Genomic DNA, 27,838 nt, shown 5'->3' with positions numbered 1-27,838 from the left:
ATTACAAAAATATTGCACAACATAGTACCATATTAACATGCTAGAAACTAGAAAACAGCCCACATATCATGATTAATACTGAAATGGGGTTATTTCTCAAATCTGAACAAAAAGTGTGAGTAAGTGAAGAATTCTTTCTTCTAGTTTGACTGAAATAGCATGCGGAAAGTTTTTTGTGAATGTCTTTGAGGAATATATGGGCACAGGTTATACATACATCTTAGGTAATGTACGGCCCACTCTACAGTATAGCTCTGTGTCCAATATAAGATTGAATTGGCAGACTTTATTAAATAAACTCAGAAGGTAGTGTACAATATATCTCTGTGAGGGTTCAAACTCACAGTTATTTAAAACTGAATTTGTGATGAGGTACTGATGGTACATCAGATGCCTTGAAAAAGTGATAAATTTTATGGCCTTTTTTATATTTGTGAGTGTATGTACTGAATATGTAGATCATGCTATACATATATTCATAAAAAATTAATTTAATGTCTCTTCTTCACTTGCACTCTGAAGGGTTTTGGCATAATGGTAATATTTCCAATTGGATCATCAGATGGATTTGGCTCTCCTTCAGGTACTCGCAATGAATACCTTTGCATCAAGCATGCAAAGAATAAAAATACATTGTTACGTGCTAGGGATTCTCCAAGGCATGATCGCTTCCCTGAAAAATGATATATTTGATGAGTGCCTGGAAATTCACTTTTCTTATAAAATCATGGATATCAAGGTTCAGAATTTTGTATAAATTTATCCATGAAATGCTCATGGAACTATAAAAACTTATTCTTTAATTGGATATCATAAATTAAATGCCTAGTACTGTCATGTTCAGCTAAAATTATATTTTTTAAATTTACATAGACTTTACAATAAAATGAAACTTGTAACATGGATAACTTACCTATTCCAAATGGTATTAAAGCTTCATGCCGAATCAGCTTTCCCTCATCATTCAGAAACCTCTCAGGTCTGAAGTTTTGTGGATCACCCCATATATCAGGATCATGATGCAGCTCGTACAGGTTGAGGAAAATCTGTGCATTCTATGGAAAGAATTTATAATTTCGATGCATGTTTTAAATATCTGTCAGTTATGAATTATTTGTTAATTATTCATACATTTGTAGGTAGGTAATGGAGAGGAATTCATAAATTGAATCTATGTTTTTAACCATTGGCCCAGTTTTATTGACAAAAATTAGTAAACCAGATTTGGTGTGTTTGATTGCTCAGATGTAAAATTGAATTGTGGAATAATAATACTTTTGTCCTTAATTATGCTTAAAATTAATGAAAAAATATATTCAATTGAACATCTTAAGGGTTAATAAAGAAAAGTACACATATTAGCATTATATTTATGAGAGAGAAATCTTTTAACCAGTAAATACTGATCCCTTATTCATTTAGCATTCTTTGATTAATTATCCATTCATCAATACATCCATTGTTTTTCATCAACCTTGCAAATAATTTTGCTGCAGAGTTTGATGCCATTTACTGAAATAACATATGGAACATATGGGACTGAAATTTTCAAGTGAAATAATGGAATAATTTATTGTTTCTCTGATAACAAAATTGTGACATGGTCTGTTATGTATATAAAGATCCCATTATGCATCCATTTCTTATCTGTTTTTCAATACATAATAAATGAAACAAATTTAATGGATTCCAAGAAACTACGGGATATGCTGTGACAGTAGCTTTTCATGGAATCAACTGCTAAATATGTATTACAATGCAAAAATTTTAGAGTGTAGGAATCATTAGAATTGCTATGGATCACAATCAAGCTTTTTTTAAAGAGTTACTATAGTATTTCACTCCAAATCTAGATTTTCATTACCTCAGTCCAAATTCTAGTGTCACAAATCTCTCAATCTAATAAACTTAGAATAATATTTTTCAATGGAATTGGCATTATCATAAGAATAATCTTTTTTTAATTTCTATGATGACCATACTTTTTAAAATGGCATTCTTACAACATCAGACCCAATGATAAGTGAAAGAAATAAAATTAAAGAATAGATTTACCTTTGGAATAACATGGCCTCTAAACTCAGTATCCTTCATAAAATGTAGAGGTGCATGAGGAACAGACATTGGCACAACAGTGCTGCACCGAAGAATTTCCAGAACTGTTGCCTCAGTGTATGGAAGTCTATGACTGAAAAATTATTACATGTATAAATGTTATGCACAGATGTGATAAGTGACAAATTTTGTTTTGTTGTTGGTATTCTACTACATACAAGTAAAATAAGCTTTGGATGAACATAGTTTATGCAACCAGTACAATGATACATTTCTTTACTTCTCCTAACAAATAACAATGATATCTGGTAGCACAATAAAATTCAACATACTCTCTCTCTCCTTTCATTCTATCCAACATGCCTATTCAATTCCTACCACTTCCTTGCTTGCTTATGCTCTGCCATTTCTCACAGCCTTTAAAATCCCATTTCCTGACAAAATGCTTGGATTACATCTTTTCTGCCTCTTTGGAATTTCTCAGAACAACCCCAACCATGCCTGGAACTTATTTTGTTTGTTTTCCCTTTTGTCCAATTCACCTTTTTCATTTTTCTCCACTCCCAAGTATGAGAACATGATATTTCTACTAATTATCTTTCTACAATGATTATGATTATGTAATAAATAATTTTTTAATGTTAACTAGTCTCTTTTTATGGCCCATCAAAGGTTGAAAGAAAACTGTCCTTGTACTTGTAACTTGCTTTACATATTTTAGAATGGCTATTACTCTGGTCAAATCCATTGAATTTCAGTCTATCTCAAGTCTCTCACATGGAAAAGTGAGAGACTTGGGATATCCCAGTGTTAGAAAAAACTGGTGACCCCACTTTTTATTCCAAGGATGAAATTTGATTACTGTGATGATGTATGCTTGAACAAGCCATGCCACCATGGTGATCAAGTTCATTCCCAGCCTCTGCTTAGGCTGGGAAGCATAGTTTGATATAAGAGAGTATAATATTAATGCCTATTAGACATTTGTATCATACTATCTTATACCAAAATGTTTTTCAACCGATTGCCTTTAACTTAGAGAGGTGAACTAGGGCTAGCTTTTGATGTAGATATATGTTTAGTCAAAAATAAGCAAATTATATTATACTATTGTTACTAGTGTTGATTACTCTATTGCAGAATTCAAGGTAAACTTGAAAAAATTATCTTTCTTTTGTTCTACTTTCTATGTACTAATTGTAATGTACTGCATTTACATGGATGTAGACAATGGTTTAAGAACTTTATGATAAAGTAATTAGGCCAACAAGGTAACATATAAAAAGAGAACTTAATGTAGAGGAATATAGCCTACCTCCAGACTTACTTGATGATGAGATAGAAAGGGCATTAAGGGAGATGAAATCAAATAAGGCTGTGAGGGTGGACAACATTCCTGCAAGACTTCTGAAAAGGTTTAGGAAAATGGGGAAGATAAGTCTATATGGACTGATTCGTAGTATCTATGAGGAAGGAATCTGGCCGGAAGACTTAGTGAGATCACTGTTAGTACCTATTCCAAAAGAGGTATCATGTGAGGACTACAGAAAAATAAGTTTGATATTCTACGCAGCTTAAGTTATTGTCAGGATCATCAACAAAAGGATGGAGAGTAGAGCAAATCATTACTTAGGGGATGATCAGGTTGGGTTTAGGATGGGGAGAGGCACATGTGATGCCATTGCAGCGATGAGATCACCAATCGAGAGGAACATAAAATACAATCAGGATGTATTTGCCTGTTTCTTAGATTTACAAAAGGCATTTGATTGAGTGAAATGGGAAAAACTAATGAATATATTGCAGAAAATAGGAATAGATTGGAGAGATAAGAGGGTAATCCTTTAACCTGTACATGTCTCAGACTGTTCAAATGCAAGTGGGGGATGAAAAGTCCAGATGGGAAATGTTAGGCAAAGGTTGAAGGCAGGATTGTCTATTATCACTGTTGATATTCAATGTACATGTATATTTGGGGGAAGTGATTAAAGAGGGATGGGAAGAACTGAAGATAGGAATGAAAGTAGGAGGGGAATTCGTAAAATCAGTTAGGGTTGCTGATCACCAAGCTCTAGTTTGTCAGTCAGCCTAAGGGGTTGCAAGCATTGCTTAGTGAATTGGAAATTCAGTGTGACAGATATGGGATGAGAATCAATATTAATAAAACAAAGGTTATGCGATTTTATAGAAAGAAAAAGGCTAAGCTAAACATTAAAATAGGAGGCCAAAACCAAAGCAGGTAGAACAGTTTACGTATCTCGGAAGTGTTTTGGACCAACACGGTCCAAGTAGTAGGTACTTAAGGAGAAGAATTGCGCTAGGCAAAGAGGCTTTCACAAGGAGGAGGGAGTTGATGAGAGGAATGTTGAGTAAGGATGTTAAGAAGAGACTCGTAAAAACTTTGATATGGAATGTAACTATGTACAGCACGGAAACGTGGTAATTGAAGCAGGAGGGTAGACGTAGACTGGAGACTTTTGAAATGTGGGCGTGGAGAAGAATGGAGAAGGTGAAATGGACCAAGAAGAAAACAAATGAGGAAGTACTTGTTATGGTGGGTGAAGAGAGGGGTTTGTTAGGAGAAATCCTATAGAGGCAGGAAAAGTGGATGAAGGGCATATTGGTCGGTAGTGGGATGTTGAACACTGTAATAGAAGGGAGAGAGAATGTTAGACAAAAGAGGAAAGGGCAGGTAGAGGATAGGGATGTTGGATGGGATGTAGGGAGGAAGGAAGAACCCAGTGATGGAGAGGGACTTGATGTAGAGTAGGTTGCTGGATTGTGCTTTGTTAGGAGTCACAAAATATTTATTTGGTAGTTGTGTCCATCCAAAACCTACCTTAACCGGAGGATTACTTAATAATAGTAACACAATGGTTTGAAAGCATCATAAATTATATGATTTCATAATTACAGACTAATGGATTGCCTTACTTTCATCTCTCATAAAACCACGTTAGTGTTTGGGAGGAAGTACTCAGTTGAGCATAGGTACATCCCTTGTGAAAAAGTGTAACGGTAAATGTTGATAAAATAGTAGAGAAATAATCATACAGACCTGTCTCTGTCCTGAAAAGATGGGAGTCTATCATTACCAATGATGCTATCCATTTCCTCCTGAACTTTGCTTTGCACTTCTGGGTTGAGAATCATATATAGCAACGAAAATACAATAGTGTTGAAAGTTGTGTCATATCCAGCTGCAAACAAATCCAGGCCTACTCCAACTAGCTGATCATCTGTAAAGAAGAAGGTAGGCATTGTTGATAATTGGGCTGTCAGTGACAATTTGTGATAATAATAATTGACACTCAACAGAATGAACTGATCAAACAGTAAAATTTCCTAATTAGAGCTCTTAAGATAGGAAAACTACACAAAACAGGCTTTATTAAAAGGATATTAATTGTAAACTGGGCAATGGCAATAGAATTTCCTATCTGGATTCCCGCGCAGATTCTTGGTAAATAATTAGATCTCTAATACTCTACTTAACAATGTATTGCCAATTGTTATTGTGACCTCTGCTTGCAATTTGTTCAATGAATAGGATACCAATTTCAGTGGAGTACTTTGCAGATGTAGTTTTAATTTATTCAATACATATGAATTGAATATGATCAGGATGTCTTGTTGTGCTCCATGGATTTTTAGAAGATGTTTGACCATGTAGAGCAGTCACAGTTAGTGGTATTAGAACAGAATATGGGAGCAGACTGAAGGATTTGCCAACTTATTCAAAGCTTGTGTATGAATCAGATGACACAGGAACAAGTAATAGAGGGGGAATCAGCATGCACAGTGATAGGCAGGGAGATTAGGCAGGTTTTCTCATTATTACTAGTACTTTTCAACATATTTGCTGAGAAAGTTTTAAAGCATAGAATGGGAAAGCCTTGATGAGGAAATAAAATTGGGCAGTGAGATAATTAAGTCATTTAGGTTTGGAGATGATGAAGAAATAGTGAGCCAGACAGCTAGGATAGAAAATTAAATAAAATAATAATAACAGTATTATAGACTACTCTGGTGTATTTCTCAAATTTTAATGGCAACACAAAAAATCCTTTTAAATAAAAATTTTTCATTTGTATTGAGGTGTGATCTGGTAACATGTATTCTGTTAAAAAGAAAGACTATGCCAGACATTTACCAAGGCAGATATTTTGTGGTTTAAAAACGCAGCTGAATTCTATGAATTTGTTCCACCACAATAGCCATTTTCAGGCTTTGCTGTAGATCCATAGCAAAGTATTTTACATCACATGTTCCTTGGAAAAAAAATGATTTCTTGATCCAGCGCACCCTGAAGAAATGTACCATTTTTGTGAATCACGGTCAATTGAAAAGATCAGGTAATAATAGGCATCTCTTGTCTTACTTCCTTTTTCTACTTCCTTGCCTTGAGCTACACATATTGACCCTTTTTTGCTTTGAATTTGCTATCTGCATTTTTGCAGGATGTAGATAACTCATCTATCCCTTCAGTACACTCCTACCTTTTGTGGAACAGTCATTATTTGTGCCACTCTGTCAAATGCCTTCTCCTAATCCATGGAGCATACAGATATAACCTGGTTATACTCTGTTCCATTCTATTGTGGCTTCACTATTGCTTTGGCATCATGTGCGGCCATCCCCTTTCTAAATCTAAGCCTATTGTCCTGTAAGCAGTCATTTGCTTACAGGACATCTCCCTCCATCCCTTTGTTGCTGATCCTAAGCTGTTTGTGTCGTCAAACTAATTGTGCCATAATATTCACATAAGACTACTTTATCATTTTTTAGTATGGAAAGGTCTAACCTTTGATTAATTATTTTCACAGTCAAATCCAGGAAATTTAAGGCACCATCTCTTTCCAACTCATTTGTGAATTGTATACATACATCTTAAGAATTTCACTGAGTCAAAAAATGGTCTAATTGTCATGAGCACATGAGCATTGAACCAGTCATAACACAGAAGATGTCGTCTACACATTGGAACCAAGATAACACATTTTTTTGGATGGTTTAAAGCATAAAATCAAATTTAATCATAGGTTTGACCTTCCCATATACAGAAAAAAGTGTTATTCCAACTATATTATCCACTCCACATCCAAGTATCACCATTCACAAAAACGCGCTGCCTTTCATTCCCTGTTACACAGGGTATGTGATATTCCAATGTCACCACAGAAAAAACAAGAGGAACTCCAAATTATTAAACAAATTGCAGTCAACAACAGTTACAGGAAAATAATGATTGACAACAAATGCAACAGAAAACAAACACGATAGCCCAGAAATCCATATACCACACTTCTACACTTAACAAGCACCGATGGCAGAGAATTCCATTTATTGGCCACATTTCACTCAGGATTCAACATATAACTCTCCAAAAACAAAATCAACACAGCTCTTTACAACACACATACTTTAAAAAAACATATTAGGTTCACCAAAAGACAAAATTGACATAATGCAACAAAGCGGGGTTTATAAACTAAATTGTATGGACCGCAATGCCATCTATATTGAACAAACAGGGAGGAGATTTGATATTAGGATCAACGAACACCATTCATGCTTCATAAAGAAAGACAACATATCCCAATTTGCCGAATACCTCTTAGATAAAAATTGCAGCAGTAACTTCACAGCAGACATTCTTCACACTGAAATGAAAGGACGCTGGTTGAATGCTTTGGAGGAGTTGGAAATTTGGCAATCCCTTCAGTCTGACAGGTTTGAGGTGGTCAATGAAACATTATACCTCTCCCATTCCCCCCTCCTAAAATTCTTAAAAGACTCCAATATCTTTCCGTACCAACTTTACCCCCAACAAGGCAGTGATGATCATCGACCGTCCCTTAATAAAGGCCAAACCATTGCCGACAAACACCCCTTCTAATTTAGAACACAATGTGTTTGTTTTTTTTCTGCTACTATTTCTAAGAACGGTGGAGTGTTTCATTGTGTTTTTCATTTAATTATCACTTAATTAATATAAACTTTCACAAATTTGGGCCAGTAACCTTCCAATACATAGCCTCCCCTCCCCTTGACCATTAATAGGCTACTGCACCTGAGCTCAACTTACCCCATCTCCCTTACTCCCCTCTTGGAGCCAGACTATATAAGTTGAAAAATGTTGATGTATGTTACCTGATGATGATGCGCAGCATCCAAACTATGGTCATGAAATTTTAAATTTTTGTGGTGGAAATCTTAAGTTTCTTTTTACCCTCATAATGATTTTGATTGAATATTTAATTGAGTTACAGGAGTAAAAGAGGCTCTGAAGTGGGAATTTGCAAGTACTTAAAAGTTTTAGGCAACAGCATCATGTGCTTGGATTCATAACCTTGTCACTAGTTAGATATTTCCTGAAAAAGTTACATCTATTCTAAAATAATTATATTTTCCAAAAGTCATTCGTTTATTTGAAACCTGCCTATTTTCCTTTGGGAGAACTATGAAGTTGTTCCTAATATATGATAAAATTATTATTTTTAGTGAGATTATATGCCAATTTATTACATGTTAGTCCTTTCAAAAAATAAAATGATTAATGTGATGAGAAGTTTGTATTAATAGTGATTGTATGGGGAAATAGTGAAATTAATGAAGTGCTTTTTGCTGATTGGCATACTGCCAAATGGCAGCAAAGTGAGGACAATCTGGGTTATGATCATCTGAGCATTTGAATATACGATGATTATGCAATTCCATAGGGTCACTTCTCGTCATGGGACAAATTTATCCTTTCCAGAGGCATTTTTTAGATCTGCCGCTACACTCATGAAATACAAAAATAGTGAACCTACTGAATGAGTGAGGCCTGTATGGATAAAACTTATGAGAAAATATTCCATTAAGACGATTCCCTGGGAACTATTATATACCACCTACTCTGCCTAGCTCCACCAAGGAAAGAACGAAACCTGCTCTTATTAAAGTTGCTCAATTTCCCCTTCTGCGGCTGGCACTATCCCTCTTTGGGAGTAGAAATGCTTTAAGATAAAAGTCATTTGGGGTACTACTGACTGATATGCTTAAAGTTCCATTGTATTTTACTCTTTGTTGATCTTTTTACTACAGTTCCCTCTCTGGAACCCTACTTCTCACATGTGGCAAAAAAGGAGGGTGTCATGTCTCAGCCTTTATTGCTGCCAAGATATTAAAATGATTTAAATAATAAAATCATAGACATCATAGCAGTAATCTAGATTCACTATTTAATTAATTGGAAATATTATTATCAATTTATTGTGATGAACATATTTTTTATTAAATTTCAAAGTATGATAATGCACGACAGAGGGGGTGAAAAATATGTTCTCACCAGTCTACCATGCAAATATACTAGGTGCATCCACCGCAGCAAAAGGGTTTAATGATGATTCATTGAAATCGTGTCACTCAAACACGAATTAAGTTATATATAACAAAATAAACTTTATATTCCTATCTTTAACAACACTAATTAAATTAAGAAAATGGGCTAGAGGGACTTTACCCTTACCTTTACATCCTTACCCTTAAGAGTCCGGTTCATAATTAAATACCTATTATAATTTTTTCATTAACCTGCTTTGTGATGATTTCAAGGCACATAATTAAAACCATAGGGTTGTGGTAGTCCTGGGAGTAGAGCATTGGACTACTGACTGGAGGGCCCGGGTTGAATTCCTGGGCAAGTCACTCTGGGCACCTACTGCCCCACCCAAGCTATGTGATTTTTTTCCTGAGAAACCATAACCAGCACAGGGAAAGGAACTGGCCCCCCTACCCTGATGTGTGAATTTCACGTGCCATCGGGCTTAGTACTGGGTAAACTCTACCATCACCTACCTAATTAACCTTCGGGTTGATTATTTTGTTAATGGTTTTTTAATTAGATTTAATCCCTGAAATTTACATTTTGAAAATCATCCTAGCTTTGAACGGCATTTGAATATTTCAACATATTTATATATGTTTCCTAAATTAAACCTCACTTTTTTAAAGTAAAAGTACATATTTTCCAGTTTCATTGATTTATTTTAGACCATTTCCTCTAAATGTTAACATATGGTGTCCACATTATGATAAACAAGGTTTTTACCTGTGAATGTGGAGCCAGGATCATCCTTTCTCTTTTCCTTTTCTGCTAAATAAATATCAATGAAATCTCTAGGATTTTCAATATCAATATTCTTCTTGTGTTCCTGTACATCTTTCTGAAAGGAAATGGCAAAACCGAAGTTCATATTATTAAAGTTCAGTAATAGAAGATCTTTCAATTATGTACATAACTTATTCCAATTGCTTTCCATATCGGTTAAGGTAGCTTGCACATACCTTAATAAATGATTTTACTTTTTCTCTTTTTTCACAGTTTGCCATAGCATCTGACAGGAATGGAAACATGGCAACTATTTTAGGGAATGCCAGCTCCAATTTTCCTCCAATTTCATTCCCTGCAATTACTTCCTTGATGTAATTCAATAATTGGTTGAGGTATGGATCAGAAAAGCTATACCTTCTACCAGCCAAAATGTGCCATATTACATTTATGTTTGCTGTTCCTAGTATTTCATGGACAACTATCTGAAAAGGAAAAGAATAAATTATGATTAAATGAGACTGAATGGAAGAATATATATATATATATATATATATATATATATATATATATATATATATATATATATATATATATATATATATATATATATATAATATTTAATATTCTATGCTACAATATAATGGGCAGGACTAGGGTATAACTTGGAAATGAGGAAAGAGTAATTATTGAATTAAGGATTAGCCCCATGTTTGAGGGAGCAGGGATGTTTAAGTGTAATGAAAATTGTTGAGTCTTGGTTGGTAGAATGACTAACAACCAGAGTATTGGTAATGTCATATTTTATTGACTATGTGATATACACAACATGAGCTAGAAAGTAGTGGATAATAATGGTATAAAAATTATCAAATGAAAGATTGTGAGTGAGGTAATACTTTGGAACTTGAAACTGAGAAAGGTATTTGGTGGTTGTTAATGTGAATGGAAAGGAGAGTAGAAGCTTCACCTATGCATAAAGAGGGGCACTGGTGGCACTGTAATAAGTAGGTGACCTTTTTCGAATATTAGGTTCAGTGTGATGAAATTTAAAGTGAAATTTGATTGTTTGGACAGGTGAAAATGGAAAGTGGATAAGAAGAAGTGTTTTACAACATGACTTGGGTATGACCCTAGAGTTTTGGAGGAGGGAGCTGTGGGTGGAGGGCAGTGGTAAAGCAGAATGTTGTGAAGGCTGGCATTGTCTATAATAGACAGTGGAGCATTTAGAAACAAAGTTTAAGAGATGATGGGAAGGGATGGGAAAAAGTTTTCAAATAATTTGGTCACCTTATGTACTATATACCAGAGAAAAACAAGGAGCAGAGGTTCAATCATGTATCAGTTTTGGATTTAGGGCAGGGCCTGCATGAGGAAGAGGTAGGGATATTGGGGTGATTAAGAAGGGAAAGTCGATAGCCACATTTAAGGAGGGAGGATTTGAGGTTATCTAAACGATATTAGTGTGATGAATGATTAATGGAAATCTGATAGGCAAATCCTAAATGTGGCACAAATATGGATGGGTATTCGAAAATTAATAGGAATAATATGAATGGTTAGTGTATGAAGGGTGGGAGTTCATGAAATGGAGATACTGGTGGTACGCTTATTATAAACTGAGGCAAAGAACTGGTGTTTGGCAAGGGAGATTTCAGTGTCTAAAATGGTAATATAGGTGCCAGAGGCAAAGGAGGTGAATGATGTGGAGAAAGAGGAGTTGAATTGGGAAATGAATTTGGAGTAAGACTTGGAGTCAACGATTTGGATTAAAAATATCTCTATCATCAATGAAACAAACCCAAGAAAGTTGTTCCATAGCCTGGGAAAAGCAGAACTCTCCCTCAAGAAGGACCGTCAACAGGTGTGCATGTAAGGGAGCTGATATTACACCCATGGCAGTACCTTTTATTAGTAGGATTAATTTATCTTTGAAGGAGTATACATTTTTTCCTGATGCAAAACAGATCACGTTGAGGAAGAAATTGGTGGAGGGGATGAGGTGAGTCGAGCATTGAGAAAGGCAATGCCCAAGTGCAGAAATGCCTTCACTGTGGGGAATGTAAATGTGTAAGGAGGGTACATCCATAGCAGCCATTATTACATTGCTTTGCAGAGGGAGTTGGATACTGCAGAATTTGGTATTTGTTGACAAATACTGCAGAATTTGGTATGTGTTGCAAATGAAGGAAGAAAGTGCAGAGACTAGGGATTTAAGATGGAAAACAATGTAATCAGAAATGTATTCTGTGAATGAATTGATATTTGAAATAATAAGTTAGCCTGGGTCTTTAGGTTTTTTTATTTTGGGAAACAGGTAAAAATGGAAAGTATATGGGTTGGAGGCAGAAAGAATGGTGATATCAGCTTTCGTTAGCTATTTCTTGGGTCCATGGGTTTTGAGGTATGGGGATATTTGTGACTATAATACAGGATTCATGGGAAATAGGTTGATAAAATGAAGTATTATTTCACTCGGCCAGCAGGCTTACATTAGAAAGAGAATATAACATGGATAGAGATAGCTTATGCCCAGGCACATTCGATGGCAAGATAGAGAAGGTATTAAGTGTTTAAAATCAATAATGCTATGGGGGCAGATGACATAACCATGGAACTATGGATAGGCTTAGAAAAATGGGGTTGGAAGAGTTTTTATGGACTAATTCATTTATATGGACATTTATGAGGGATGTATTTGGCCCTAAGCTTCATTAGCTCATAATTTCAATCCCAAAACAGGAAATGATCCATGTTTGAGAATTATTGAACAATAAGTTTGATTTTGCTCGGAGATAAAGTAGTAATAAGAATCATCAATAAAGGGATGTAGTGTAGTATGAATAATAATTCAAGGGATGGCCAGTTTGGGTTCAGAAAAGGGGGAGACATGTGCCATAGCAGTAATGTCACCAATAGAGAGGAACATAGAATAAAATCAAGATGTATTTGTTTGTTTCATGATGAAATTCAATAGAATATATTCTGTCAAATTAATTAATGTATTGGAGAAAATAGGTGTAGATTGTAGATATTGGATGAAAGACTTTTCAGCCACCTCTACATGTCTCAAAGTGTTCAGGTGTCAGCGATGGGTGGAGAGTCGGGATGCTCAGTAATAGGAAAAGGGGTGAGAAATGGGTGTCCTTATCACCCGAGCTTATCAAAATATGTGTGAAGGAAATGTTAAAAGAAGCATGGGAACTACTGGAGGTAGGAATGAAAGTCAGTGAACAATGCATAAAATCAGTTAGGCTTGCTGATGGTCTAGGTTTATTTTTCCATTAAGCCATTGAGTTTCAAGCATTGCTGAGTGCCTTGCAAAGTCATTGTGATAAATATGGGAAGAGAATAAATATAAACTAAACAAAGGTTGTTCAGTTTTCCAAGAAGAAAAAGCTAAATTAAATATTAAAATTGACGTTCATGAACTACATTAAGTGGAACAGTTTACCTATTTCGAAAGTGTTTTGGACCAAAATGGTCAAAGTATTAGAGAAATAAGAACAAGAATCACATTATGTAAAGAAGATTTCAAAAGGAAAAGAGAATTCATGATAGTGATGCTAGTAAGTATGTTAAGAAAGACTTTTTAAAGATTTCATTTAGATCTTGGTTTTCACAGTGTGGAAACATTGCCTTTGAAGCAGGATAAGCATAAATGGAGGCTTTTGGTATGCAGAGAAAGATGGAAAAGGTGAAATGGATTGGAAGGAAAACAGACAAGGGAGTACTGGACAAGGTGGTTGAGGTGAATGGGTAATCTGGAAAAATCCATAGGAGGCTGGACAGATGGGTGCAGAGTATTTTGATTGGCAATCAGTTTTTGAAAACAGTAAATGAGGGGGGAAAATTAGGCAAGCAAGGAAGGGTTATATATAGGATATGCATGTCTATTGAATGAAAAAGAAAGTAACTAAGAGGAATTGAAGTGGGGCTTATGAAGAGGGTGTTGGGTGTCCGGATGTTTTTTAGGAGAGGAAAGGGGTGTTATTTTTGTACCATTGATTAGCCTTAGTCCATCAAAAATGCACTTAACACATATAACAACAATAAAAACTAAAGTTTTTACCAGTCCTTTCATAATATCTGTACTTAGTGTTTCTGGCATCAACTCCTGCTTCTTTGTGAAATTTTTTTTACAAGATGAAATTTTTCTTTTAATGCCTAATAGTTTGCACAATATCTTCTTAAACACTTCCTAAACAGTTGAACTCTTCTATCTGGTCTAGTTCAGCTCCCATGACTTCAATGTAAATTTTAGCCTTCATATATATTAAGAATGCTGTTACGTTTGTTTTCTTATGATTAATTCTCATCCCCAACCTAACAAAATGATTTTGCCACCAAGCATATGTTATAACCCTCTGCTGATTGGCTAAATGGCTTGGTCATTCCTTAATCTAACTAAATCTAAGACTTCCAACAACAACTTTCATAGTCTCCAGAACTCTGCTTACCTCCTTTACCATTTCCTCCCCAAAACACACAGTCACTTGGAAAGAGCAGTTGATAATGCACAGGCATGTTGTATTCCCCTGCCTAGCACTGCCCATCCCAGGTTATCATTCATTATCTGCACTTGTTTTTTCTGATTATTAATAGAACCGGTCATATCTCTCGCTGGAATTGTGTCCAAGAAAACAAAAAATAAACTACAGCATAATGGTCAGTTCTAACACACATTTTATGGAGGAAAATATATAAGAGCCTCTTGTTATCTCCTGCATACATTTGTCTTGCCATCTTTGACTTGCAAAAGTGGCAAAGTGTCATTTTCTTTTCTGTTTGTCACACATTTTTATCAAAATTTAATTCATTTATTAATTTAGAAGCATGTCAAGTAGCTAGTAGAGAGTATGATTATTTTAAATGTCTGTTTATTAGTGTTTTGTTTTATTATTTTATATGTCGATATTATATATTGTATTTTCTGGTCATGTGATGCACACTGAGATTTTTCAGGTCAGATTTTATAAAAAATACTTGGATCAGGCAGAAAAAATCAAAATGTTTTGATGCTAACATTTAATACGAAGAAAGTTGAACTCTTTCATTAAAAATTGGCAGCTACATGTGTATCAATGTTTATTCATTGTAAAATACCAAAACTTCATTATGAGTGGGCCAAAACATCTTTCGGCTGCATTGTTGCTGTGCTCTGAAACATAGCTGAGACATGAATTTGAGTTTAAATGTAACATTGTATCACAATTTTCTCTCTAAAGGTCCCATGAGATTATAAAAGTTTAAACTTTTTTATGCGATGCATACTTTCTGCTGATATTTTGATATAATCAAAATTTGTACTAAAAGCTACTATTACTATTACTACTATGTACTATTTTTTATGCCTATATGGGATCGTAGATTTTTGCGGCGTTCAGATGAAAGACTCTCCATTCTCGGGATGTCACGGCGTAGGTTGTTTTTCTGACAACAGTTTCGCCCGTGTTTCAACGGGCGTCTTCAGGTCGAGCTTCGACCTGAAGACGCCCGTTGAAACACGGGCAAAACTGTTGTCAGAAAAACAACCTACGTGGTGACATCCCGAGAATGGAGAGTCTTTCTATGCCTATATTACACTCACATGCTACTTAAGGTTGAATGCCTGTATACTCCAAGTTTATCAGGAGATATACTATGTATTAATGTATTAGCCAAGGGGCAACATCCCCTTTAGCCTTATGTGTGTCGTCATAAGTTTCACAGCAGCACCGTATGTGAGATGACATTAAACATGCTATGTTATATGCATTTTTGATTTATATGGGAATTTTTTTTAGGGCCCTCATTCAATGAAATATGAAAACTTTGTTGTATACTAATGACTTAAAACAGTGATGTTATTGAAATTTGTAATCAGGGTAACCATTTTCTACACCTGATGTGGGAAATTTACTTAATATTACGTATTTTTCCAGCAAATTGGTTTTTCCTTGTAGGCTGAAGTTGTACACATGTACCCTCGGCTCATATGAAGCAGACTGATTTTAGAGTACATTTTGGAGTTAAAAAAGTGTGCTTTATGGGTCAGGAAATAAAGTACTTTAATTTTATTTCACTCACTGGCTTTGACCAACTCTTTTCCATTCCTTCAAGACTCTTGTCTACTCCAGCAAACACAGCCTCTATTTCTTCAATAGTTATGTTTTCCATGCTTGTTTTTCCAAATCCAAAGTCACGCAAATGGCGGAGTGTAAACCTCCGCTGTTCTTTCCATCTTTCTCCAGTGGTGAACAATATACCTGTCAAAAATGATTGAAGACTTATATTCACTCAAATTTCAACATGTATTTTCTCTGTACCAGAGAATTATTTTTACCTGTTCTCTTGAACCAAGGATATTGAAAAATTATTGATGTACTGGGCATTTCAAGGTGGTTCAACGAATACGTACCATTAACTGCCTTATCCATTTTGTGGTGGAAAAATAATGGCCTTCCAGATAGATCCTCACGGAAGGAAATCTCCTTGATTGCATCCAATCCTGAGACAAGGATAATGGGATTTGGACCCACAAAGAAGCCTGCCACTTCGCCAAATCGCCTTTTCATCTCAGTCATTGACTTGTACAGGTATGGTCCCCATGTACGCAGTTGATATATATTTCCAATAAATGGCCATATTGGTGGACCTCAATTATTAAATTTGGTGTAATCATTATTTTTCATACTAAGGTATTTTATTTAATAATTTTATAGATTAAAAATGAGTATGTTAAGTACTAGTAACAAAAATTTTCCAATATGATCATTATTACTCAAATTCATGGTGAAAAATACCTGAAACAGGTTAATCCTAGGCAGTAGAGTTTTCAATGCTTAGATCTAGGAAATTTTTCTCAAACTAGATACATTTTTTTGCAGAATGTATTTTCTGAATATTCCTAACATTTTTTCAACTTCTATTATACAAACTTGTACAATACTAATATTGAATATATTAAAGACAGGGGTTGCTGAAAAATTGATACATTATGCCCCTTGTATTCTTGATTTTAATTTCTTGAATATCATTGCAATTCTACTATTGACCATGGTAATGATAAATGATATTCCTTCACCATTTTCATCAAATGTCTTGCAAATAAAACCTCATGAATAACATTTATTTTTCAAAGGAACATGGTGACAAATTATCTGTAAAAGATAGCATGAAATTTTATCCTTACTTTAAGACTAGATAAGTGCAAGATAACATTTTTATAGCATTCACATACTTACTTAAAAAACAATGTTCCATAGTGGCTTAATTTAATGAAAAATTAATCAAATGTATCATTGCAAAATATACAAATAATAAATATTTGAGGTAGATGAAGAAGTAGGCCATCGTATTTATTCTGATGCATAATTATATCTATCATTGGACAATTAAAATGATTTTAAGACACTGGACTGGTACATTAAAACAACAATTTAATGAATAATGCTCATATTCTTTTAGGGAAATTTCAGCCTAAAGCAAAAGGGAGAGAGTGATTAGGCTGTATGATGGAAAGGGGGGGGGTGAAATTTTGTTCAAATAGGACAGATGATCAATGACTACTCAAGTATTTAACCTGGTTTAGTGAGGCTCTGTGGGAGAGAAAAAAGATTTGCTGAATTCTTGTAACATTGCTGGATAACACTCGATGAACTCCTAACGTTATACGAGGGTCCCCAAATTAAGGTCTCCAATTTTAGAAATAGAAAAAAATCATTTATTTTCTATGATATATGCATCATTTTGAAGATTGATTAATTATCTATTTTTCTACCTAATTGGTATTTTGGTAAATCCATTTTTGTAAACCCTGTGACAGTTTTTGTATGTCCATGTTGCACCAGCTCGCCGCCATGAACGAATCAATTCTTCATGTGAATATCTTGAATGCTCTGCAGATGAAGAGGATAGATTTTTGGAGTCGATTGTCATGAGTGATGAAACTGGGGCATTCCATTTCACACTTGAGAACAAATGACAATCATGTGAGTGGCGGCATCCCTCTCCCCCAAGCCGCGAAAATTCAAACAAACACAGTCTGCCAGTAATTCATAATCATGGCAAGATAAGTCATGGCAACTGTGCTTTGGGATCAGAAGGGAGTATTGTTGGTCAACTTCATCCTAGCTGGGACCACAGTAAATGCTGGAAGGTACTGTGAAACATTGAAAAAACTCAGACAGGCAATTCAGAACTGAAGAAGAGGAATGTTGAGCAAGGGCATATGCAATCTCCATGACAATGATCACCCACATGTTGCCCGCCAAACCATTGCTCTCCTGCAAGACTTTGGTTGGGATATTGTCAATTTCCCACCCTATAATCCAGACTTGGCCCCCAGGGACTTTCACCTGTTCCCTAAGTTGAAAGAACATTTGGCCGGAAGGCAATTCAGCTCTGACGAAGAGGTTGGAGATGAAGTTCCAGTTCAACGTTTTCTCAAGGACATGGTGGCTAGCTTGTAGGGGCATACAAAAACTGTCACAGCATTTTCAAAAATGCATCAGTCAAAAATGCAATTATGAAGAAAATAGATAATTGATCAATCTTTAAAATGATGTGTATATCATAGAAAATAAATGGCTTTTTCTACTTCTAAAAAAATTGAAGCCTTACTTTTGGGATTACCCTCGTACTTTATGTCCTTACTTATATTCTGATAAGATCTATGTCATATATATGTAGCCTAATGGATCAATAAATAGTATCCTTACAATCATTTAGTAATCACCAAAATTGCTAATAAGAAAGAGTATTTCACAACTTGAATAGAAATGGAGAGCGAAGATGTATGCGATGTGGTAGTTTTTGATTCAATAATGAGGGACGTTGCTTATTGGACAAAGCTGGGAAGTTTTTACAGAGGAGGGGATAAATGACATTGCCAGATGAGCCAGAACAATTTGAGATGCTAATATATTTGCCTTTTGCACTATAAAGAGGCAATGGATTTTAATATATCAGATTTGATTACGAGAGACCTGTTTTAAGAGTATCTGGAAAGTCAATAGGGCACTTCCAAGACAGAGGTTGACAGTGATTTGTTTATATGACATGTTGAGGAGTGGACATTTTAGAGTTAGAGAGAAGCTATGTGTCAGAAAAATAAGCCACATGGAGACATTTTTGTTTTTAGATAACATATAGTTACATATCTGCATATTTATGTAAATGCATAAAAAACAGAAAACACTAGCATACAGATAAGTTTTTGAGGGAATAGGGTAAAGGAACTGAGGTTTGAAACTTGAAGGGTCATTTTGTCCATGTAAATCTACTTTAAACTTTGCATTTTTTTGTTAAAATATGTTTCCTCCAATCAATTACAAATATGTTTTCAAATGATTTAGTGTACTTGATTATTATTATAAGGAGCTCAAAGAAATTTTAATGAACACCGTAGTTAAGAAAACTTACATGAGTATTACATCAAAATTTGCTAAGGGTGAATTTTCCTTCCCAGGATATTGAAATATTTAGGTCTAAATATTTGCGTCACCCAATGACAATTGGTATTTTTCCTTGTAGATGAAAGTGTGAAATGATATTTTCCATTTGAAGAATATACTGTTTCAATTACATCTGTACTTCTCATTTCCAAAATAAATTCTTGGTGACCTTTTATTGCAAAGGTGCCAGCACCATTGTCATTGCTGCATATTTACCTGGTGGAAATCTTGAAGGTTTAGCCAGTAGTAAGAGCCAAAGGATGTATATCAGGATTCCTGTGAGTATCAAATCAACAATCATTCTGCACCCCAATTTTAGTTGCAGTGTTTACACTTAGTCCAGAAGAATTATAAACCTGTGTGAGAAATAAATGTAAAGTGTTAAAATGACTTCTGAGTTTAAAACTTATGCATAAAAGGTTATCCAAATTTAAAATTTAGGATATATCTAACACCCTGGAAAGTATAAATGCCTAGAAAAAGTCATATTTCTTTTTCCTGCTCCTGTCACTTTGTCTGTCAAAAATCCTGAAACTCATTTTCTATGGATAGCTGTTCCTTTTTACTATAAGAAATTTAAAATAAATTTAAGGTATTTAAGGGCCTATTTTATTTCATATATGGGTCATATTTGTTTATCCTTAGTGAAGTTAGAGGTATGTATCAGATGAAAATAGGCATCTTGGGAAATTCTAGAGTCCTTAAAATATTCAAAGATATGTGTTTTGTTCTATTTCGGGAAACTGACAAAGAGAAAAATTGGAAATTTAGATACATAAGTAATGTAAGTTTAATATACAAATAGAAAAAAGTGCTAAAAATCGATTATTATCGAGTAAAGGTGATTCTATGTTTTAGAATAATCTACTTTTTCCTGTAATTTTTCCATTTTTATTTCAAGTTTACTCATATTAATCATCCATTGACTGAAGAAAATCTGAAAAATCATTATGTTTTAGTCTTTATGGTGAAAACAATGTGAATAGAATTTTAACTTCCCAGTATGTGGGGCTGAATTGAATCCATTTTTATTTGAAATTATACAAATAATATTGAGTTTTTGTCTTACTATCAAATCAGCTCAATCATGCTGTTTTTGTTCCCTGATATGCTTCAATGAATGTCCATAATAAGCTGATTTGATTGTAATTCTTTGTTCTTCAAGTATTTTCTGAGATCACACAGTAATTAAGAGTCACGGGTGTAGCTATTAGTTTGAGACTGCTAATGAAGCAAGTTCTAGCAAATATAGCTTAAAAACACCAATGTATATGGTGGTATCAGTATAGCAATTTGCCAAATTTGATGCTTCTTTTTAAATCTATACTTGGTTTTTATAATTACTGCTTCAAATTCACCTACAATTATGTACCATAATTAGGAACATGAAAGATTGTACCTTTATGACGATCTTATTTGGAGAATTTTTAAAAATGTGAATTCAATTTAATTTCTGGTTTGAGCATCTCTACTTGTGACCAAAATGGATTTCGATGGAATTAATCAAATCTTTCTTGGAAATTTACTTAGCTAAACTTAACAAAAGATTTTTAATTGTTAAGTTAAATCTCTGGACAGTATGGTTATGTCATGTGTGTGAATTAATATTGCTCGCTTTACTGCGCTTACAGCTTCTGATTTCATAGGCATGTACTTAATTTCCCTCCCATAGACTACAAGCTTGACAAGGTGAAAGGGCTTGGACATTCCGATGACCTTGGAGCTGTACTGGCGAGAGTAATGATAATTACTCCTGGTACGGTCACCCATGCTAGATAGTTCGAAGGTTGGGATTCAGACGAAAGGTAGTCCATGCAGCGTCAGTTCTTCAGAGAGGCAACTGAAAGGGCGTCTGGCCCCAGTGTGACGGCCATTGAGTGATGGTGTCACGTTAAAAACACTATTGAGGAAGGCAACGGGATAAATCCTCAATTATCATTCCCAAGATTAAAATGATGGACCCTACAGAGAATATGAGTCCGGCCAACTACGGGACTCGCACCAATCGGCCATGTGTCGTGCCCGGCAGCGGTAGAGGGTAGGCTTCCGCGGTCGCTATCCTACGAGATCCATGCAAAGGAAAAACGGCAGCAGCAGATCAGAGGACGCAAGAGAAGAAGACCAAATTATTTAGAATAGGATCTTGGAATGTCAGGACAATGTTGAGGACAGGGAAATTGGAGAATGTTAAGCAAGAGATGGATAGGGGAAATATAGATATTTTAGGTCTATGCGAGGTGAGATGGAAGGATAGCGGGGATTACCCGAGTAATAGTTAAAGAATAATATACAGCGGCGGGGACGAGAGCTAACGAGGGGTAGCCTTAATATTAAATAAAGGGATAGAAAGAAGCGTAGTCAACATAGAACAAGCACGGGTAGAATATTAGTAGTAGAGACAAAAGCATAACTGAAGAATTTGGTCATTGTACAGGTAAACGTGCCACCGAGGAATCATAAGAAGGAAGAATTCGATAGGATGTACCATCAATAAGAGGACATAATGGCATGTGTTCCTGCAGGGAAGCATTTGATAGTTATAGGGAATCGGAATGCGACGGCAGGCGAAGGAAGAGATGGTGCTGAGGTGGGAGACTACGGTTTAGGCGCGAGGAATGACCGCAGGGAGAAAGCAGTTGAGTTCTGCAGGAGACAGGGGTTAGTCATCACCAGTACTTGGCTTGGACACCAAATGAGGCGTAGGTAAACATGGAAAATGCAAGGTAACTCAGAAAGGTATCAGTTAGATTATATTATTTTAGGCACAGGTTTAGGAACGGTGTGATAGATTCGCACAGCTTCCCGGGAGCTGTTGCGGACTCTGATCACAATTTAGTTGTTATGAAGTGTGGCGTTCGCTTCAAAAAGATAAGGCAGGGGCGGCGGGGTGGGAAATGGAATATTGAAGCATTCAATAGATTGACAAGGAAGAGGTATCAGCAGGCTGTAGAGAAAATCATGGATGGCTGTTAAGTACTTGGTAGTATCGAAGAAAAATGGAAATGTACCAAAAAGGGATATCGAAAGCTGTAACAGACACTAAGGAACCGCCAACGCGAAAATGACCAGGAAACCATGGATCGCGGATGAGATTATTACAAAGATGGATGAGAGGAGAAAATGGAAGAATATAAACACAGAGTTAGGCAAAATGAAGTACAAAGAGTTAAACAATAATTTGAGGCGGGCAACAAATGAGGCCATATAAGCATGGTGGAGGACGCAGTGCGAGGATGTGGAATGTTTGCAGAGGAAGGGTGAAATTGGTGCGCTCTATAGCAAGGTTAAATCACTATCGGGAAGCTAGAAGGGAAGATCTATGCTGACAGTAAGAGATAAGGTGGTTAAGGTAAAAGTAACAAAGAAAAGATCCAAGAGAGATGGAAGGAATATCCAGAAGATCTGTGCGGCAAAGATCTTAGGCCAATAAGGTTGAACACAAAAGAAGAACATGACGTAAAGGCACATAGCTTACCTCCAGACATGCTTGATGATGAGATAGATAGGGCATTGAGGGAGATGAAACTATGTAAGGCCCTGGGGGTGGATAACATTCCTGCGGAACTACTAAAAGGTGTCAGGAAATGCGGGAGGAAGAGACTATATGGCCTGATTCGTAGTACCTATGAGGAGGGAATCTGGCCGGAGGACTTTGTGAGATCAGTTTTCGTTCCTTTTCCGAAAGAGGTATCATGTGAGGACTACAGAAAAATAAGTTTGATATCCTACGCAGCTAAAGTTATTCTCAGGATCATCAACAAAACGATGGAGAGTAGAGCAAATGGTTACTTAGGGGATGATTAGTTTGGGTTTAGGAAGGGGAGGGGTACGCGTGATTCCATTGCAGCAATGAGATCACCAATCGAGAGGAACATAAAATACAATCAGGATGTATTTGCCTGTTTCTTAGATTTACAAAAGGCTTTTGATAGAGTGAATTGTGAAAAAATAATGAATATATTGCAGAAAATAGGAATAAATTGGAGACAGTAGGGTAATCCGTTAACATGTACTTATCTCAGGCTGCTCAGATGCGAGTGGGGGGCGGAAAGTCCGGATGGACAATGTTAGGAAGAGGTGGAAGGTAGGGATCTTCGTTATCACCGTGGATGTTCAACGCACAGGTATATGTGGAGGAAATGATTAAATAGGCATGGGAAGAACTGGAGATAGGAATGAAAATAGGAGGGGAATCCGTAAAATCAGTTATGTTTGCTGATCACCAAGATCTAGTCTGTCAGTCAATCAAGGGGTTGCAAGCATCGCTTAGTGATTGGAAATTCAGTGCGACAGGTATGGGATGAGAATCAATATTAATAAAACAAGGGTTATGCGATTTTCTAGAAAGAAAAAGGCCAAGCTTAACATTATAATAGGAGGGCAAAAACTAGAGCAGGTAGAACAGTTTACGTATCTCGGAAGTGTTTTGGACCAATACGGTCAAAGTAGTAGGGACGTAAGGAGAAGAATTGCGCTGGGCAAAGAGGCTTTCACTAGTAGGAGGGAGTTGATGAGAGGGACGTTGAGTAAGGATGTTATGAAAAGACTCGTAAAAACTTTGATATGGTGTAGTTATGTGCGGCGCGGAAACGTGGTCATTGAAGCAGGAGGATAGACGTTGACTGGAGGCTTTTGAAATGTGGGTGTGGAGAAGAATGGAGAAGGTGAAAGGGACAGAGAAGAAAACAAATGAGGAAGTACTGGGTATGGTGGGCGAAGAGAGGGGTTTGTTGGGAGAAATCCTATGGAGGCAGGGAAAGTGGATGAAGGGGGTATTGACCGGCAGTGTGATGTTGAAGACTGTGATTGAGGGGAGAATGTTAGGCAAACGAGGAAAGGGAAGGAACAGGGTTGGGATGTTGGACGGGATGAAGGGAGGAAGAAAGTAATCAGAGATGAAGAGGGACCTGATGTAGACTAGGTTGCTGGATTTTGAGTTGTTAGGAGTCACAAAATATTTATTTGGTGGCTGTGCCCATCTAAAACCTACCTTAAACGGTAGATTACTTTATGATAATAATATTTAATTTTTCATGGGATATCTTGGGCGTAGCTAACTCTGTTACCAATAGCTATGGCTTTATTATGATTGAGGTATCCACAAAGTGTGACGTGAATTAGAGGCATACTTAAGGGTTTCGATTTTATATTGTTTTAAATGGTAGTATCATTAAAATAAAAAAGATATGGACAAATTAGTATATTATAGACTAAAACAGATAATTAATGACTCATTAGAAAATTAATACATTTTCTAATGCTATTTTTAAAAACAAACTTTTCAGCATTTTACCCCATGGGAATCAAATGCAAAGAAATGAACATCAAATAAATTAAATTAAATGGGGATCAGGTTGGTACAGTGGCTGGTGCCACTGCACCAGCGAAGATATCCACTGTTAGGGTCCTGGTTTGATAATGGCAGAATTTTTCAAAATTATTACAATTCCTATTTGGGTACAATTTGGACAGTAGCTGAAGTAAAGTACCTTGTCCATAAGGTGGCACATTAAACTTTGATGTAGACTTTGTTAGGAGTAGACTAATGGCAAAATCATCTCTTGATCCTTCCTAAGATCAGGAGTATTGCCGTATTGCCTGAATGTCCATTCTCTACCAAAACACCCCTAATCAAATATGGTGGAAATAATTTCAGTTGTTTTTCTCCTCCCATTATTACTATAGCTTATAATTAAATATCTCAATGCCCTTTGCATGTCGATAGGAGGTGTAATTATCTAAAGGAAATTCTGAAACAGGAGGCATGATGTAGCAATGCATTGCTTTTTGTAAATAGGTTCAAAAGGAGACGCATTTGTAATCAGCAGCGTCATTAATCTGATTGATACTTTGGATGAAGGGGAGAAGTTAATTACTTTAACTTCTAAAAAATTACTTCTAGTTAATATTTTAACTTACATAATATTTTTCAACCCGCTATGTATTTTTTATAGGCACTAGACTGAAATATGCATATCATATTTTACTAAACACAAGTTATTGATACTTCCTTATCGCTATTTGAATTGAAAATATCGCTTTGGTTCTCTCTTTTATTAATATTACTTGCATTAATTGTCTTGAGAAATCTCTGCACATTATATTTTAAGTTTAACAGTATAAGACTCGAATTTTCTCAATTCGTTACTCGGTAGTTTTTTCCCCTTGATATCTGTTTGATCTTTGGTAAATATCGTATTTCGAAGCTATCTGGATTCGCAAGTATCTAGCGCTCTTTCGTGTGATAACGAAATTGATTTGTTGGCATTAGAGAAGAGCACACAAGCGCCGCACCCCAATAACTTCTGGTATTGATGTAAAACCTAAATATGTACATATTGGACATATGTGTGACGTTGGACCTGTGGTAAAAAAAATTATTTTAACTCTAGAGGTTTTAATGCTGAAGTTGTGTCTGCTCAGCTTGCGGGAAGTCATCAAGTGTAAAGGAAATAAATAATATTCAATAAACCTTTCTTATGCCAAAAATTTAGTTAAACCAAGTTAAATAAAATCAACCTTAGTTGAATCAGCCAAAAGGGTTGAAAGCATTGGTTTAAACATAACCTGTGTGGTAGGTATGGGATAAGAATTAATTATAAGAAAACATGACGTTCGCTTGAAATGAGAAGCCTAAGCTACCATTAAAATAAACAATGCGAGGCATATTATGGTGATTCTGATCAGTTCTCGCAAGTTTTAATCGATTTGTTTTTCTATTATATTCGCTTAATTAATATGATGCTTCCTTCTAAGTCAATCATGATATATTCTACAAAAGGTTTGTCTAATTCAGAATAAAACCTCTCCCTACCTATTTTTTCTAAAAAAACCTAAGGGTCATTTGTGTAGTTTGTGTAGTTTTGTAATGAAGTTTCATTTGTGTATCGCCACAAATATTCCTTAAATAGCAAGCCTCGGGGTTAGGGACAAAACATTTAAACACCCTTTATCCCAAACGTAGACATAAGGGGATCGTTTCAAAGAAAATACTCCATCATCTAGCCCAAAAGCCTAATTCTCTTTGATTTTCCTTCAATTATTTTTCATCTTCCCGATGAACACCGGACCCTCTAGGTTATCGAAAAATATTTTTACTGGAAATGAACCGTTCCTTAATCACATCTGGCCCGTCTGCAAAAAAAGGATGCTCTCACACCGCCCTATTTTTCCCATTTCTGCGTTTATATAGCTACCAATACAGGTTTAAAAGCCTAGTGAACGCGTTCAAAATTAAGAAAAAGATTATCATGCTATATTTTTACAATGACATTAATATGCAGCAATCTTTTTGTCACTTGATTCATGCCTAAGATATTATTATTTTATTATTAGGTAATCTACCGGTTTAGGTAGGTTTTTGGATGGACACAGCTACCAAATACATATTTTGTGACTCCTAACAAAACAAAATCCAGCAACCTAGTCTACATCAGGTCCCTCTTCATCTCGGAGTACTTCCTTCCTCCCTTCTTCCCGTGCAAGATCACTATCCTGTTCCTTCCCTTTCCTCTTTTGCCTAACATTCTCCCCTCTATTACGGTTTTCAGCATCCCACTACCAGTCAATGCGCCCTTCATCCATTTTTCCTGCCTCCATCGGATTTCTCCCTACAAACCCCTCTCTTCACCCACCATAACAAGCACTTCCTCATTCATTTTCCTTTCGGTTCATTTCACCTTCTCCATTCTTCTCCACGCCCACATTTCAAAAGTCTCCAGTCTACGTCTACCCTCCTGCTTCAATTACCACGTTTCCGTGCTGTACATAGTTACATTCCATATCAAAGTTTTTACGAGTCTCTTCTTAACATCCTTACTCAACATTCCTCTCATCAACTCCCTCCTCCTTGTGAAAGCCCCTTTGACAAGCTCTTACTTAGAAACTATCTACTGATTTTTACCTGATTAACATGCGTAAACGCATTATTTTGGATATTCCTTGTTGTAATAAAGGGCGGATGTCACAAAATTTAATGCACTAAGTTGGGCTCTCATCCGAGTTTTATACGTTCTCCAGGAATCTACATAAAGGTTTCTTTGTCTAATTACAATTTCACACGTTTATGTATGTAGATTTTATTTCTATATCGGGCTTTCGCTTCTCCCCTAAGGAAAATTCAACATGCTTCCACTCGTGTAAGGTAGCTTTAACTAAAACATACTCGTAATAAACTAAGCTATTCGAATGAGTACTCACCGCCTTTCTGTTGCGTCAGAGATGCCCGACTCTTTCCTCTGTGAGAGCTCAG

At 35.8% G+C, this 27,838-nt stretch overlaps 1 protein-coding gene across 1 annotated transcript; it reads right to left on the bottom strand.

Annotated features, from left to right (window-relative positions):
• Positions 1-27,838, bottom strand: LOC139697823 (methyl farnesoate epoxidase-like). The gene is made up of 10 exons (XM_071596679.1): positions 27,787-27,838; positions 19,804-19,943; positions 16,551-16,787; positions 16,220-16,398; positions 10,387-10,635; positions 10,151-10,265; positions 5,114-5,294; positions 2,056-2,188; positions 914-1,055; positions 1-673 (listed from the first exon to the last, which is right to left on the bottom strand). Exons 2-10 carry the CDS (start codon positions 19,886-19,888, stop codon positions 492-494), a joined length of 1,503 nt encoding a protein of 500 aa, XP_071452780.1. The 5' UTR covers positions 19,889-19,943; positions 27,787-27,838; the 3' UTR covers positions 1-491.

The sequence above is a fragment of the Hetaerina americana genome, unplaced genomic scaffold (genome assembly GCF_022747635.1).
Source record: "Hetaerina americana unplaced genomic scaffold, ioHetAmer1.1.p SCAF_8, whole genome shotgun sequence".
Lineage (NCBI taxonomy): Eukaryota > Metazoa > Arthropoda > Insecta > Odonata > Calopterygidae > Hetaerina > Hetaerina americana.
Note: the sequence above shows the minus strand (reverse complement) of the source record. Positions and strands in the feature narration are given on the sequence as shown.

What these genes read in the sequence shown, in the direction of transcription:
- LOC139697823 (XM_071596679.1), bottom strand. Translation starts at nt 19,888, where the DNA reads ATGATTGTTGATTTGATACTCACAGGAATCCTGATATACATCCTTTGG. An exon ending in TCTTTTCAGGACAGAGACAG is followed by an intron (nt 2,189 to 5,113) that starts GTCTGTATGATT and finishes ATAATTTTTCAG; the next exon opens with TCATAGACTTCCATACACTG. An exon ending in GAGGCCATGTTATTCCAAAG is followed by an intron (nt 1,056 to 2,055) that starts GTAAATCTATTC and finishes TTCTTTCCATAG; the next exon opens with AATGCACAGATTTTCCTCAA.